General features: G+C 42.5%; 1 protein-coding gene across 3 annotated transcripts in view; it reads right to left on the bottom strand.

Moving 5' to 3' along the window:
- Window positions 1-17,630, bottom strand: part of snx25 (sorting nexin 25) — a 31,426-nt gene that overhangs the window by 4,527 nt on the left and 9,269 nt on the right. For all 3 annotated transcript variants that reach the window (XM_048970884.1, XM_048970882.1, XM_048970883.1), the window contains 12 exons: window positions 14,983-15,155; window positions 9,903-10,089; window positions 8,837-8,907; window positions 8,061-8,251; window positions 7,349-7,480; window positions 6,750-7,025; window positions 6,174-6,338; window positions 5,804-5,935; window positions 4,211-4,357; window positions 3,873-3,986; window positions 1,776-1,937; window positions 1,452-1,569 (listed from right to left, as the gene is read on the bottom strand). In XM_048970884.1, the coding sequence (XP_048826841.1) occupies window positions 1,452-1,569; window positions 1,776-1,937; window positions 3,873-3,986; window positions 4,211-4,357; window positions 5,804-5,935; window positions 6,174-6,338; window positions 6,750-7,025; window positions 7,349-7,480; window positions 8,061-8,251; window positions 8,837-8,907; window positions 9,903-10,089; window positions 14,983-15,155 (1,868 nt within the window). The remainder of the gene's footprint in view (window positions 1-1,451; window positions 1,570-1,775; window positions 1,938-3,872; window positions 3,987-4,210; window positions 4,358-5,803; window positions 5,936-6,173; window positions 6,339-6,749; window positions 7,026-7,348; window positions 7,481-8,060; window positions 8,252-8,836; window positions 8,908-9,902; window positions 10,090-14,982; window positions 15,156-17,630) is intronic.

Here is a 17,630-nt window from a genome sequence, read left to right as displayed (position 1 = left end):
CAGGGATGGAAAGAGCAGAAAAAAGGTCACAAAAATAGACTTGGGTTATTTCCAAAGCAGCAACGAGCTCCAGCCACAAGGGGCGCTGTATGTTACTATCTGAGTGGGTTCGGTATCAAGGTTTTCCTGGGGAAGGAACCGAGATGGGTTGTGAATTTGACACCAGCAAATTAGGATTAGCATGATTGATGAGTGTTAAAAAAATACACGGGGAAATTCCAGCTTACAACCTCACACCAGCTGGAGTACGTGGTCCAAAACCACTATATCATCTTCTCAGATCTATGGAAGGAGGAAGTTTATTGACCAAAACCAAGCTTCAGTTACACTAGTAGAAAATAAACAAATACGATACCAGCAATATTACGTCAGTCCGCTATTTTCTGCATAAGTGGATTAACAACCACATGACCTACTGTTTTTTTTTGTGCTGAATTTTTCTTCCTCTGTGTTTTACAGACTACAGAAAAGAGTGTGGCAAGCAAATGAATGTTCAATTTCAATTTATAATATAATATTATACATATTATAATTCATAATATTAAGATACAGATGCCAAAAGTTCAACACTACGCTGCCTGAGACAGCGGTAGATATGCAGGCTTGTGACCTTGTCCAAGATAAATAACTGAGAAATGGGTGGTTGGATGAATTGCTCTTTGACCTCCTATAATCAGAACAATGATATTACTAAATGTTTAGTAATGGGAGCTGTTATAGGTTTTAACAGATGTGACATCTACTGCAAACGGCTAATGATTAATTCAAGCAAAGACATCCCCAGTGAGGTTCCACAGTCAGTACTGTCAAACTTCTCCTCACCAGTTATCGGTATTATGCATCATTTTAAACTGTGTTTGCTGGTGCAGATCACATATTTCTTCTGCATCATTTACCTTTAACAGGCACCAATTGAGGGGTACAAACGAAAATGGCCTTTTAAAATTCCACAGGATATGAAAGCCGTTCTCACAAATATCAGACTCACGGCATAAAGCTGAACACATGTTTAATGGATGGACACAGATGTCAGAGATATTTTCAGTGCCAATTTATTTGAGTCTCCGTTAAGCACAAAACACAAATGGGAAAATTCCCTCTCATCATATTCACAGTGCAACGTTATCTTCAGAAAAGAAAGCACTGGTTTTCGGCACGTTTTCCCTCAAACATGGTACAACACTGAATGACGCAGACAAGGGATTGAATGAATGTAATAGCATTTTAACTACCTGATCAGTTATAATCTGCCTGATATTAGCTGTGGTTCATCAGACACCAGGTAGGATAGAAAACCTGCAGGATCCCGGTACTCCAGGTTCAGGGTTGCCTACCTGCCCCCCTAAGATCTCCAGAAGCATTTATCAGATTCAATGCCCTTTATTTTTCTTAGAATATGTTCCGGAAAAGCTTGCCCTCAGAGGCCCCTTAGCTCATGGGAGTGGACTTACTGCCGCGGAGTTCAAAGATCTCCCCGACGAGCATAAAGAAGGGCTCCGCCAAAGCTTCCTTTTTTCCATCAACCTCATCCCCGTAGTCCGACAGGTCGCTGTCATCGTCTGTCTCCTCCTGTGTGGAACGCAGAGCAAGTCAAATTGTCCAACCCGCTGCACCATCACACACTCAGCTTTATTTACACAAACTTCAGTGCACTATTACCATGTTCTCACCCTGAAATAATGGAGATTGTAGAGGCACATTTATTTTCCCCATAGTGTGTGTGTTGTGTGTGTGTGTGTGTGTGTGAGCACGCCCCGTGATCTCCTAGTGCTCACCTCCTGATGGGAGAAGAAGTCTCCAGGCAGCCTCTCCAGGAAGGAGGCCAAAGAGAAGGAGGGCTTCTTCTGGATGTCAATGACCTTGAGGTGCTCTGGGGAGGGGCTAAGGAAGGCGTAGAGGGCCTCGCTCTGGAACATGCGCTCGTCGCTCAGCATTTTCTGCTCAGGAGGAAAGCAGGACAGACAGTGGGTGGGTGGTCCCCGTCGCAAGTCAGCACGAGCCACACAGCTGCAGCACCTCGAATTACCCCAAGGAATAACATCGAACGAAACACGTGGCTTTCCAAAGTGATGTTCTCTACTCTAGTAATGATGTGAATTTGCTAGGAAAAAAATGCACTGATGGGCGTTCCCTTCACAGGAAACACCCAGGACAGTAATTCCCTGTACTACGAATTTCCCAGACATTTGCACGCTGGCAATAGTTCTTGACACGCAATGAGTGGACATAAAGTGAGAGATACTTATACTTATTTCACTCAAATGTTTGTTCCAATAACAAACTAACTATGAGGACAGTGTTCAGACATCATACTGTATGCAGGTATGCAGGTAGATCCCTGCCTAGCTGCCTGGATCCACAACTATCTCACGGATAGACATCAGTACGTCAGGCTGAAGGACGTCACCTCTGACACTGTAGTGAGTAGCACAGGAGCACCACAGGGAACTGTGCTATCCCCTCTGCTCTTCACCCTGTACACCTCAGACTTCTGCTATAACTCGGAACTATGTCACATCCAGAAGTTTGCAGATGACACAGCCATCATGGGGTGTATCAGGGACGACCAAGAAGAGGAGTACAGAGGTCTGGTGATGAACTTTGTAGCCTGGTGCCACACAAACCACCTGCAGCTTAACACCTCAAAAACTAAGGAGTTGGTCATTGACTTTGGGAGGTCCAGACCAAGTCCACGACCAGTTCTGATCAGGGAAGAGGAAGTGGAGGTGGTCAACTCATACAAGTACCTAGGACTGTGGGTGGATAACAAACTGGACTGGACAATTAACACACAGCACCTGTACAGAAAGGGTCAAACCAGACTGTACTTCCTGAGGAGGCTGCGGTCCTTCAACATCTGCAGGAAGCTCCTGTGGATGTTCTACCAGTCTGTGGTTGCCAGTGTCCTCTTTTATGCTGTTGTGTGCTGGGGGAGCAGCACAGCAAAGAGGGACTTATCCAGGCTGGAAAAACTAGTCAGGAAGGCCGGCTCGGTAGTCGGCATGAAGCTGGACTCTCTGTTGACAGTGGCTGAGAAGAGAAGTCTCAACAAACTGCTGTCCATTATGGACAATGTTAGGCACCCTCTGCACACTGTCATAAACAAACAGAGGAGCCTGTTCAGTGACAGGATGCTTCTCCCCAAGTCGAGAACCAGCAGACTTAAAAACTCCTTTGTCCCACACGCCATCAAACTGTTCAACTCCTCACTGAGGGAGAGGAGGAGGAGGGGAAACAGGAGGTCAGAGTAGGACGGGGAGAAACAGGAACAATAAATTGCACCAGACAATCAAACACTCGGACTGTGCAATGGACCACATAACTGTGCAATCTCATGTGCAATACCGCAATATCTATTTGGCTCTTACTTTAGTATGTGTATTTTAAATTTCTCTTATATTGTATTTTTATTGTATTTGTAACTTGTAATATGCTGGTGTACTGCTGCTGGAAACTAGAATTTCCCAGAGGAACCTTCCCGAGGGATTAATAAAGTTCTATCTATCTATCTATCTATCTATCTATGTATCACAGGCAGCCCCCAGGTTACGAGTGAGAACCGTTGCCTAAGTTTGTCTTTAACTTGAATTTCTAGGTAAGCTGGAAAAATAATACAGTACATATGGAATATAAGCAACTAAACATGGTACTGTACTGTACCTTAAGCTGACAAACACCTGAAGCATCACAAAGCAATGCATGAGTTTGTTATTATTAACCATTGTATTTAACTCTTTTTTTAACACAATAGGCTTTATGGCAGTCTGTTTGAAGTTGTCAGTAAGTCAGACGCTCTTAACCCACTACCTGTATTAATCGCTTCCCAACACATAATTCCTCATTGGTGACTATGCCCAGAACAGACACACTACCTGTAAGAAAGGGTTCAGCTGGCTCTTGGACTTGTCCAGGAACTTCTGGTCCACAGATTTAAATGGCAGTTTGCTTAGAGAGGGCAGCTGGATTTTCTTCAGTGATGGGAAACACTGCACATAGAGATTGGCGGTGGACAGCAAAAACAATGAGCGTGGGATCGCCGCTGCTGTCGCGGGGACTACAACACACCAACAGGGATAAGTTATGGCTCTTTCCGCCCAGACAATGTCATGCTATCAGCATTTCCACGCCGTCCTCAATTTCAATGGCCCACGTGGGCCGTGACCTGATGCTTTGCCTATCAGGAAGCCTACAGCAGCCACGCCGGTCGTACCTCCAGCAGCTTCCTGTGCAGCACCTGGAATTCGCTCAGCTTCCTGGTCACCGTCCAGCGGCTGTTGACCGAGTCGGCGCTGCTGCCATCCTGCAGGCTCACTGACACCGTGTAGCACGGCATCTGCTCCCCGTTCTCCTCCATGGCCTGCTGGGCAGAAGGTGCCTCATGAGACGTCCCTCACACCCAGGCTTCCCATCTCCATTACCACATACATGGTATAATGGTTTGGCGGCCCTCTAGTACGTATCTGGCCTGGTCTATGTGCCATTTCCTTTCCAAGCCGACTGAGCCAAGAGACTAATGCTTTGAGAGTAAATGTGTAAGGTTAGTACTAGTGAAATACACTTACAATGATGTTCAATTATTAATGAATTAGTGGAAACAAATACAAATAAAATATGAGACCACAATAATGAAACCAACACTAAACTAAGACCTCTCTAACATTCAGCACATGCATGTATCTAGAAAGATTTTTTTAAATATACATCTACGAGTCATTACATCTGACGCCCCCCCTGGCCTCGTTACATTCAGGACTCACTAGAGTCTTCAGTACACTAGGCAGGGGAGGCATCAATCAGCTTCTGAAACTGCTGTTCTGGGAACACTTCGTCCATGAGAAGGATTAATTACCCAGTTTGTAATTGTACAGCTCTTAGTCTGTCATTGATGGAGAAATGCAGTTAAAGCTTGACTTTCCCCTGAATGTATTACAGACGTTTCCACACAGTGGAACTCTTGAGTAATCAATCACTGTGTTCTGTTTATGCTGTGGCCCCAAGCGACACACTGGGTGTTTAACATTGTTTAATATTTTCATGGTAAAACTAAGCCAACACAAGCAAGATAGAAAGCATCGCAAATTGGCCTGATAACTGGCAATTAAAAGTTTAATGGCAACATATGTCGAACACTGCACATCTAATCTCTACTGGGCGACTGAAAGAGCAACATCAGTAAAGTTTGGCCTGCCCTTGTTTACATCATATGTCCTTTTGTTGCCTGACCAAGACACAAATACTGATGCTGACACAGCTAGTAGGACAAAATCAGTTTCACAGGATCAGCATGTTTCAGCTCTGCCGGAATAAAGCCCAGAGGACAAGACTCTCAGTATAGGTCTAAGCAAAGCAACCTTAAGGAATGGACATGGGCTGCAATTTTAGGGAAAAAATAGTAGGTGCAAAGGTGGTACCGGGTGGAAACATAACATCTTGTTTATTTATTTACCAGACATTTTTGTCCAAAGCAACATACAAGTATAACACAAGCACACAGTGGTGTAGGAGCCAAACAGACATAAGTACATCTAGGCTGAGCTTCCAATGAATGACTAAGAAGCATATGTCTCCGACCCAGAGTATTAACATATTAAACAAAATGCTATGCTGGCAAAATTAACATGCATCCAAATTCATTGAGGAAATCATAAGCTAATCTCCATCTTGGCTCAGTCCCCTGATCCAAGCAGTTAACTGTTACCAGACTTTCACACTCCACCAGTTCACGTGACTCTTGAAACCACAGAGAGAGCCACAGATCACACCTCACATAGCCTTGTGACTGTGAGTAGAGCCGCACACTGACCTCCGCCCCGACGATGAGGGCTCTCCATGCGCCCAAGTTCTCGCACCACCAGTCTGTGCGGGAGATGTGTAGCTTCAGGTCACTGTGCTCTTTCTCCATGGCGCTGATCTCCTCCTTCAGCTTGGCCACGATCTACCGAAGGAGCACAGAGGAAGATCTCCTACTCTGAGCCGCTGGGGTCAACAGGACCCCAGAGCCCAGCAGTGTTTACTGCCGGCATGTACCAAGTTATAATAAAACTGGATTTTTTGCAGCTAACACTAATCCTGCCACTGAGCACTGATCTCCCCCAGACAAGATCATAAATAAGCAGTCCCTGAAGATCAGATAACGGACACTCAAACGGCAGCCTTTTGGAGACAAGGCTTACCTTTTTGTCAGGCTTGGGCGCGTTCTGGATGGACCCTAGGGCCTGCCTTTTATACTCCAGCTTCTCACAGAGCTGCCGCAGTTTGCTGGCTGCGTAACTGGCCTGCTCGTTGATGCCCTTGCTTCCCTCGTCCAGCGCCTCCTCACCGGTCTCGATGGCCTGACACTGAAGGACAGTGACAGAACATAGCTTGGCTGCCATTTGTCTCACCGGCAAACAACAGGCCCTTGTTCACATGGAAGCTCAAATTTTAAGGTTGATAATTAAACTGTTATATGTAGTACAGAAAATAAGTAACACAGTGCACTTTTGACCTGTTTGTATCGTATTAATCGCAGTGCATCTTGATCATACAATACATTTCGTAGTATAATGGAACAGCTGAAAAGCACATTCATACAATAATGAATTTACTTGTTCAACATGTATAATGGTGAGTCAAATTCAAAGCACAGCTTAATTTTTTCCTATTCATTTGCCTAATCATTGATTTTATGCCAAATTAAAAGACAAACAAGACCTTGTCTGTCCCTCAGCTTATATGTCACGCTCTTGTCTTCCCATCTGCAGGCTCACCATCTCATCCTTGTCCTCGCTGCTGGAGTGCGAGTTGGAGTACTGCTCCTCACGCTTGACCAGCCGCTCGTACAGGTCGCTCACCAGGAAGGATGGGTAGTAGCGCTCCTTCATGGTCTCATAGACGCTGGCCTGGATCTTGTGGAACACGTCCGTACCCTTGTTGCCCACTATTGTCTGCTGGATCTCCTTGTACAGGGCTTTCTCCACAGGGATGTCCCTGCTCTCCACAAAGTAGTTCTGGTAGATCTCCCCCACCAGCTGAGGCACTTCAGTCTACAGGGAAAGCAGCACCGCGTTGAGCAGCCTCCACAAAGAGCTTCACGCCACGCTATTTCACATTTGCTTATTTAGCAGGTGCTTTTGCCCAAAAGTATTACACAAATGAAGATCAGAAAGTAGGACTGGCCAGTGTCCCTAGAGAAGCTGGGATTCAGCACTTTGCGAAGCAATAGAGGCCTCCATTACCCACGTCACCCAAGGCCTCACTTCCAACACCCCTGGCACACTAGGCCCTTAATTTATCAGTTTTAAATGTAATTTTTTAGATTACATTTTAGAAGTATATAGTCACAATCCAGGCTAGAGAGCCATCCGACCTTGTTGGCGGTCTTTAGCATCTCCGCTTGCTCCCAGAAGCAAATGAGGGCTCTCTTGTCCACCCTCTCCATGTACATACGGAAATGCTCCCGGAACATGGAGTTGGACATGATCTCTTCAAACTGGTAGATCTGAAAAATCCACAAAGAAAAACACAAGACAATAAACTGCAGGTAACATCCATCTATCCATCTGCTATCCATTGATCCATCCAGTATAAGGTTGCAGGGTTGACCTGGAGCCCATCCCAGGCAACATTAGACTCCTTGCCTTCTCTGAATGTGTTAAAAAATCTCTTAAACTAAAGAACAGTGTCATTGTTTCGTCTAAATTAATTTCATTCTATGCATTTTTGGAGAGTATTTGTATGTGTTTTAGTTTGTGTTCATATTAATCATCACTGTGTGTATGTATATGAAACTTTTGTGTTATTTTCTTATTTGCTGCCATCTTGGCCGCAACTTCCTGGAAGAAGAGATACTGTATCTCAGTGGAACATTCCTGGTAAAATGAAGGATAAATAAAATAACCGTAAGGCCCCAGGCAGAGTATACCTTGGATGGGATGAGGTTCTACCATTGTATTATTAACACACAACAATAAAGACAATTTGCCATTGGCTTCCACACTGTGCTATAACTGTTCCATCTTACAAGTCGCCATTGTGTATATGACATGCCCCCATCCACCATGAGACGGGTGTTTGCTTACTCTCTGGCTCTGAGGTCCATCGCCTTCTTCGGCTGCTCCATCCTCCTGGGCCTCGTAGTTGGGGCCTCCAAGCAGACGGATCCTTTTCTCGCACTGCTTCTTGGCCACCGTGAGCTGGTTGATGTAGCGTTTCATGTTGCGTGCTCTTAGCAAGTCAGCCTTCATGGCTGCCGTCTCCTTCCCCTTGCTGTCTGCAGGGGCGCAGAAAGGCAGCCATTTCGGGACTGTATTCTTGATAATATTCTTCTAAAACTGACAGACCAGACAGGTCAGATTGCAAAACCAAATAAACTCACATCTCAGTAATCTAAGTACAGTACATGCAATTAAAACAAATAATTGTTTAGAGGAAATTCATCAGAAGATAAAAATAACTTGAATGTATATTTCAAAGAGAGTACTGTATATATATATATATATATATATATATATATATATATAAATAAATAAAGTACATAACATAATTTAGTAAATATATGTTGACATGGTCAGTTTAACTATAGGGCTTGCATCCTGATTACTAAAACCAAATAGGAAGCACTATGACTGAAAAGACTACTTGATAAAAAAAAGGTAATGGCAGGAAGGCAGAATTTAATTCCATGCGTCTAAATATCAGACCGAGAATGGCATTTCGGAATTTGAACAATGGCATTTACACTCACACGAGTCTTTTTTAGCCGCGTCCCCTTGTGGACCACAGCGTGACTCTCCTCTCTATTTGACTCATCCCCAGTTTTCATTAAAATGAACAAAATAAGAGCAGACATTATTACCCTTCTGCTTCTTCAGCTGTGGAAGGTTGCTGATGGTTGTTGCCTGTATTATTTCAACAACAATCTGGTACCTGTGTAGACACATAGACGGTGGGTCTCCATGTGGGTAATACACCTCCAGAGCTGGGTAATCCAGGTCCAAAGACGCAAAGTCCAGACCAAGATTTTGTTTCAACCAACCAGTTGAGCATAGTCACAGTCACAAAGTATTCAACTAATTGGTTAAAACAAAATCCCGGTCTGGACTTTTACTCTCTGGATCTGAATTACCAAACTCTGTACACCTTGCAATAACACGCTAAACGCTGCTCAGAAATATACAAGCACTCAGAACACAAAGCCAGCTGACTGTATATCCATAAATATGCTAAAACCATTCAGCTATGGTAAAACCCATGTGCAGTAAACAGAATGCATCACTCATGACATTTATTGAGCTATTAGTACAGATACATTCTATTGATAGGTTTCATTATAAGCTTTAGCTACTAACTGGGAACACTTTTTATTATCTAGAGCATAAGGATTTTTTTCATATCTCCATTAGCCGTCCCGTTTCCATAGAAACAACTAAAAGTGTATCAGTTTTTTTTAAAAGTTTGAAAAGAAAGTGTAATTAAGTCTAATTTTGCTTAATTTCACGGCTAAAGAAAACCTCTCAACTAATCTCACTTTGGAAAATTGCAATTTTTGTTTAATTTGAACACATTTGCAACAATAAGGTTTCAATCTGATATGAATCCATATATTGCTGAGATGGACATTCAGCCAGACTGTGATAAAGTTGGATAAGACACACACACACACGCTAAACTCGGAGCTGGGAGCTGTTAAGAGGCAAATCTCAGTAATACCTGTCAGCAAGGCCTGACTTTATTATTAGGGATGAGGACAGCTGAAGCAATGCCAAAGCTCCGTGGTAAAATGTAGAGCATTTTGCCCACGTTTTCCTGCATGTCCTATATAATGGCTGCTGGAGCTTGTTTATCTGTGGACTAGATTGAAGTAGGTGGGTGGAAACGTGTCCCTCATTACAGGTGGTGCTAGAATGCGCTAAGGCACTCACCTCAGCTGCTTGAGGAAGTCGATGTCAGAGCTGCCGCTGATTAGCTTGATGAATTCCTCGTACGAGGGTGCGTACGTGTAGGCCTTCTTATGGTGCTCGCTGAGCTGCTCGCGGAGTTCCAACTGGGTCAGCAGCATGCGGTTGATGTAATCTGGGTCACTGAGCACCTCCACCAAGGGCTTGAGCACTACACGGATAAGCACGCACCCACCCAGACACAGACAGAGACACACACACACACACACACACACACACACACACACACACAGGATGGCACTTTAGAATTCTACAAGCATTACGAACTCAAAATTACAACATAATCAAAATGTAATTAATTGTAGCATTCATTCATGTACTATACTGCATGTCCTATGCAGGGGTCTGTAGCCTATCCTGGAAAAAATAGGTGCAAGGTACGGAATAACCCAGGGTAATGTGGCAACCCATCACAGAATGTGTGCGCACGCACACACACATGCACGCACACACCTGGCAATTCCAGTTCACCTCTGCATAACCACTGTACTACCTTACTGCCTTCGGCTGTCACTTTTTTAAAAAATCAAGTTCAAACATATTTCAAATGTCACGCAATTCATTTTAAAATATTTGAATAGTTGTGGCCTAACCCCCCCCCCCCCCCCCCAAAAAAAAACACAACACAGAAATTATTCTTTTCAGTATTTTCCTAACGTCTGTTCAACGTCACACTTGTACGAAGCCCCTAAGAGGTCAGCGTGGGAAAACATTTTTTAAAATAGTTCTGCGCTCCCTAAGAAAACTTCTGCGGTCCCAATATTTTTGAATTATTAATATTGACTGTACTGTATTGGTTTAAAATACAAAACATAGAATTAATGGACTAATAAACATAAACACAGGCATGTCCATTTAAGTTTGCTTTAAGTATTAAACTATGGGGGAAAAAGCACAACATGCAACTTTCACATATGTGATTTTATACGCATTTATTAATAATTGCAGTGTCCTTTCACTGCCAGTGACTGTAAGCAAGACAGCTGGGCTATTAAACGTGAATTGCACACACAAACATCAAAATATTACTTAAAATTCCCCCGTAAAAAAACCAAAGGGTGTTGAAAGATATTACAGCCGGAAAACTGAAAATAAACTAACTTTACCACAGTAGCACAGGTAAGGTTTAAAGCTGAACCCAGTTTCCGGTATTGCCCCCTGGTTTTCTCGCTTGATGATGTATGTGGGAATATGCGTGTCTATACTGAAACATCCTAGAAAGTGAGTTTAAGGTCAAACCTTATCTCCAATACTGCTAAAGTTAGTTTTATAGGCAGTTTTTCAGCTGTATAGGCTACAGTGACACTTTAAAATTTGAATGGGTTAATTAAAGTTAGAATTATGTTCGAATGAATGTTCAAATACCAGTTAAAAAGAGACAGTCCTAATGCTGCCCCATCATTGTAGCATACATTAATAAAACAACATGGATTGATGAATCATATAAATATTTACTAAATACACACATGCACACACACGGACCTGTACTCATATCTTTGTGGCTATCGTCCATTCACTTCTATGACAAAAACCAAAATACAAAAATAACAACCTGAGCCCCTACCCAGTTCTAACCTTAACCATAAGTAACCAAACAAAATACAAAACACACCTCGGATTGCAAGTAACTTGGTTTGCGAGTGTTTTGCAAGACGAGCAAAATTTTTAAATAAATTTTAACTTGATAAGTGAGCGAGGTCTTGCAATACGAGCATTATGTTTGCGCTTTATCTGCCGAGCAGCACGTAATCACAACTGAGCCGATGGTTCTTCTCTCTTGCTGTGGGATTGTGGGTAATCATCTCCCATGCTCGGTCTCGGTCAGCGTGCCTCACCCGTATACTCAAAATTTATTAGAAAACCGCCACCCCAATAAGGGTGTAGCAGTGCGAGCGATGAATCTGTTTAACGACAATGCAATGTCCACATTTCCGCAAAATCAAAAGTGAGGCAAAAGCGGCTGTCATTGGATAGGTTCCTTGCTAAAGTCGCACAAAGAGCCAACAGATAGCAGCGACTCCGTTCCATTATTTCTAATGGGAAAATTCGCTTTGATATACAAGTGCTTTGGATTACGGGCACGTTTCCGGAACAAATTATGCTCTCAATCAGAGGTTTTACTGTACAAGAGTTTTGGCATTTTTACTTTTTTGATTGCAGTCACAGATTTTTATAAAATTCAGTTTCCCCTTGTCAAATAACAGGGTTTTAACACATTAAGTCCCCACAATGTAATGTTTGGTCCGTCTCCACACACACACACACACACACACACACACACACACACACACACACACACACACACACACACACACACACACACACACACACACACACACACACACACACTTCTCTGATGGGTTACAACCCATCTATACATGATTGATTATTTTCACATAACAGTAATGGCTAATCACATATCTTCACAGAATGAATCTGGAAGGATGCTGTTATTCTTCCAGATAATTCCTTTCATCCTGTCTCTTAGTACTTTCTGTTACATGAGCCACCCTGATTTGTTTCGTTAATTAGCCGAGAGATGCGCATGTCATCTACACCTGCGAGTTCTTGCTGGCAGGGCATGCTGTCATCTCATCCCTGCATGTTTGTTTGGAGAAGGATGGATGCCAATATTTCCCCACAGAAGCTTGTGTTACATGATATGTGTTTTTTGTCTGTCTTGGTCTCATTGTTGTTTTTCCACATATTTTAAGTATAAAAATGCTTGAGAAAGACAAGAGACAATCGGTGCACTGCAGGTTGATAGAATAACTGGAAGCTCTGACGATGACTCATTTAAAAATGTTCTCCTGTGAACATTCCACCGATAACATCTTGATGCAATTCTGTGATTGTTGCTTGAAAGACATTTTCCATATGGGATTAGTTCCAGGAAAGATATTTTTCACATTATGACTTACAAAAGTGTGAGGCACAAACTTTAAGTGAAATAATACCAAGGGTCTGTTTTTAAACACAGAACACTGATACCGAAGGCGAAAATGCACACTTACCATGTAAAAAGAAACTGTATATTTTAGTGCAAATATTAACATTGGTATTACTAGTTACATAATGTCTTGTGTGGCTGTTATATGCATCTCAAGTATGTCTTCTGGTTCTAAATAATCGATGGAATGTAGAAATACAAAATATATCTTTATATCATTTGGCCGATATTCATTTATAATCAAAGTATCAGTATCTGTCCCGACATATAAACTTCATAAATATTAAAAGCTAGCTCCACCAGAGATAAAACATACCTACTAACACAGTGGAGATGGTTGCATTGGGCATTCAGCCATTTTTTGTAATGGAGGATGAAGGATTATGGTGTCTCATTTATAAATCTCAAAAAATATGGGAGCCATCGAAGTCCCCATCAATAAAATTTCCCGAAGGGTGGGGGATCAATTGCACAGTTCGAAAGTACAGGTACAATTGTGTCCCATATTGGGTCAAAATGGGAAACGGCATTTTATTTTACAATCCAGGAGTAAACCATGAAATATGGGAGCATCCTGTGAAATATGAGACTGGTGGCAACTCTGCTTATAAAACTACTGGCCCGCAAGATGGTTCTATAGGACTCATGACATGTTTTAAGACACTATTAAATCTGGCTGGTAGATCAACCTTTTGCCTTCGACAGAATACAAAAACCCATGTAACGATATTCTGCTAATAAGGAAGTTCCACGCCCCTCCCACCCTGGCCAGTGGCTCAGATGTTAGCCAGTTGTTGGTGCTGGCGATATTAGACAAAAATATATTGGTTAATGATATCAGTCAAAATTTCCATATCGGTGCACCATTAATAGTATGATCACGGTCTATATGCGCGCACAATCACTGGATATTTCAACACATGAAAGGCAGAATCATAAAGCAGTAAAATAAACCAATCAATTTGGTCAAAAACTGTTTGTGTAAGATATCGAGAATAACAGAGGAAGCCGTGACCCTGTATGATTGTGTAAACATTGCCAAAAATGATTCAGGCACCGCAGATCGTGATTTCATTTTCAATGCTCAGTCTTGCATGGCAGCTTGCCTTCGCTACGCTTTTTAATTTAGCTCAAATACACTGTTACAAAGGCCTCGGTGCTTCAAAGAATGCTGGGGCATGAAGCTTTGTTCACAGCTTTCCATTAACCTTCCTCAGAACACAACAGGACAGCTTTTCAACTGAAATACCCAAAACAAACAGAAGACGATAACATCAATGAATTCACCCAAAACAGGCTAATAGTCTATATGCTACTATTAGCCCTGTGCTCTCGTGTGACTCTGAAAATGCAACAAGTCTTTAGGTTACACTTCTTCACAGCTAAAGACATTAGAAATACCCCAACTTGCTAGGATAATCATCAGAAAAATGTTATGGTTCCTTTCAGTGATCTCCGTTCACAGTCTCTTTCTCAAGTATTATTCTAGCCAAAATCTGGTCTGGTAACATATTTCCTTATACAGGAAAGAATACAGCCACTTGTTATCTTGGCCTCGGCCACTGAGTAAATGTTTCTTTGTTTCAAGGGCAGGGATTTTCTTGGGCGGTTTTCAAGTGCTAACTACTATGGACCAACTGAATAACAAAAACAAATTTCCATGGAGGTCGTCAGTTTTGTGGGTATAATGTAGATTAATTCCCGGCATGTGCATACCAGTTTTTTCTTAACAGTGTCAGCAGGTCTGAATACATGGTTCATTATCTTGCACACGATGCACTTCAAATATCAGCTAGAAGATATGATCCTTGGAAATGTCCATGAGTCATTAAAAAAAAAAAGCAGGTTCTATTTTCAGGACACATGGTAAAATGCTACATGCCACTTAATTACCAATAAAATGAACAAACTACCAATTAGGCACGAAATGGCACTTTCAACTTCTGTAAAAGATGCTTTCATCTCATTGCAGAGTGTTTCCTGACAGTCTGCGGCTTACAGCTTCCCAGCAGACATTAGGGCTGAGTGACACAGGTGGGGTGGGGGGGGAAATCTAGGCGTGGACTTGGCTAGACGCCTCCGCCCCTGGCTCACCTTTGGTGGCGAGGACCTCGACCAGCACTAGGCGCAGGCTGAAGGAGCGGACATCACGTGCGGGCAACAGGAACAGCAGGAGCAGGCGGGAGCAGCAGCGCAGGAAATGCAGCTCGTCCTCAGGGCTTCGCAGGCATGGGTGCAGGCTGAAGGCCGTAGGCGACTCCGTCTGCCTGTCGAGCGAAAACACGGCCAAATACGGGTTGGAGATCAGCCTATGGGAAATGCTATTTCATTCATCGCTGGCAAAACAGCTGCTCAATACTCCATCCACAACTTCCTGCTTCCTGTTTTTTTGCTGAAGCAACTTGTGTAATCCAGTTTTATTCAAGGTCAGAACAGCAGAGTCACTCCAGGGACACGAAGAGGCCGCGTCTTGGTCCCGGTCCAGAACCACTACATTACCAGCTGCCAGCAAGAGACGTCTCCTGCAGATGTAGCTAATTAATCAGACCCACTTCACCTAGAGACATGAGGACCCAGGCATAACATGCATTTTTAGCATGGCTGAGCCCAGCTGCCAGAATTGCCAAGAGTACACTCTAAAAGTACGGTACAGAACATTGCTACACACTGAAATCTATAGAAAGGAGAAATTAATAAAAAATACAGTGGAGAGGGTAAGACTGAGAGCCTAACAAAAAAACAGAATTGCTGTATTTGGCCGACAGTGACATGGCTCAATAGAAAATATGACCAAAGACACACCAGAAGGACCCATGTCTTTACCAAAAACATGAAGCCTTCACTCACAACCTTCGTATACAGACCCTTTGACAGCAGTAATGGCCTCAACATTTTTCTGCACCTGTAGATCAAGTTTGGAGGAATGTTGATCACTTCCACTTAGCAGAATTGCATCAGGTTGTGAATTTCGCGCTATGTTCCAAGACAGTGCTCATTTTAGGGCATAAATACAACATTTTAACTAGGGATGGGCCAATCCACATTTTTTCAGTTCCAATCCGATTACGATACACAGCTTTTTACTTTAATATTTTAATATAATAAATATATCATATATATTTATACTTTACTACTATTTTTAAACTAGAAAATACAGATGAAAAGATGCACACCAAGAAATCTTTAATTAGGCTACTACTACCTGTTAGTGTACTGTTCCATCTCGTTTGTACATCACGGTTTAAGCGTTTTTGAGGTATTTGCAGTCCAATTTGTATGTTTTGTAAGCCAGGATATGCAAGTGCTGAATGCTTAAAATGCCACACAATTTTTCTCCCACTGGCAACAGCATCACTTACACTCCATTGCGTTAGCAGCCCCTCGTGCCTCACAAGCTGTAGTGAGTGCGCAAAGCAGCCTGAGCTAGCGACTCCCAAATTATCCATTGGTTTTTCATATTAATTGCATTGTTTCGTACAATTGTGTGTACTTTGTTCATAGTACATTTTTCCAGCTGCCTACTGGATCATCCAGGCATTTGTTGGCAAATTGTAAATGGGTGCCTCATGAGCAGACCAACCCCTTGAGAAATCTGTATTCATCCGACCATGAGTCACTTCCCATGTCGTGAAAAACAAATTGCCCTGATGACAGAACTGATTACTTCTGAAGTTCACATAATTTTGCCAGCTAATACTGTAAAAGCGGGATCAGGGTGATCAATAGATATTAAGAAGTAATTTTCTATATTTGTTCAATCAGATTCTCCATTTATTGGGGATTGGGTGAAGATCAGATTGCATTTATGTTAAAACAATGAAGAAAGACATATTATTCCAAACAAGCACCAACAAAGTGTGTGACGCCTACATCAATTTAGCGAGCTGAGAGCTTCCACTGGGATCTTTTAGTCAGCCTCAAAAGACAAATCGGTAAATCCAGCGGCGAAGAGCTACACCAACAATGTCCACCAATTAGCCCCACGTTAAAAAGGTCTTAGTAGAAATTAATCAAACCATTCTCTGCTGTGCTTTTCAATTGTCGCTCTCAGTTAGAAAAAAGCAGTGATACTTGATGGGCTTCACAATACATACACAGAAACTCCGACTCAAGAACATAGAACATAGAACATAGAACATAGAACATAGAACATAGCCCGACATTCCCCACCTCCAAATATAAAAGCCTATGGAGATAAAGGCCAAAAAAACTGAGGTATTGTTTAGCATATCTGTGACGTTAAAGGCCTTTCAGTAGTTGTTGTTTCGGTTTGCCACAAGGATAAACACCTTACTCTTGGCAGGTGTCCCAGAAGATGAAAGGCATGACCCCTATTTGAGGAGGAATCACTTAGCGTGAGAGGCGTGTGTTCTGAGTGGTCAGGTCCCCTTCCCTCAAAGTACAATGCTTCAGAAAAAGTCATTCTGCAAAGTGCTACAGGTCAAACCCTTATTTTATTCCAGTTTTAAAAACGCGTGGGAGGATATGCATGCACTTGGCATCATAACTGAGACACAGTATCACTCCGGGAAGGTAGCTAGAAAGCAAGTTTCCTGCCCAAATATTCATAAAACAAAAACAGCCTGCAAATTCGTACCTCACAGCAATGCAATGAAATATTAATTATGCTTGTTATAAACTTCAATGAAAAGTACAGTATCATACTTTAGAGCTCTTAAATAACCAAACACACCAGGGAAACCATCAGGATTCACTTAAGCAAGCCTGTATTCTGCACCGAA

This window comes from Brienomyrus brachyistius, chromosome 12 (genome assembly GCF_023856365.1).
Source record: "Brienomyrus brachyistius isolate T26 chromosome 12, BBRACH_0.4, whole genome shotgun sequence".
Classification (NCBI taxonomy): Eukaryota; Metazoa; Chordata; class Actinopteri; order Osteoglossiformes; family Mormyridae; genus Brienomyrus; species Brienomyrus brachyistius.
This window is presented reverse-complemented; position numbering and strand designations above follow the sequence as displayed.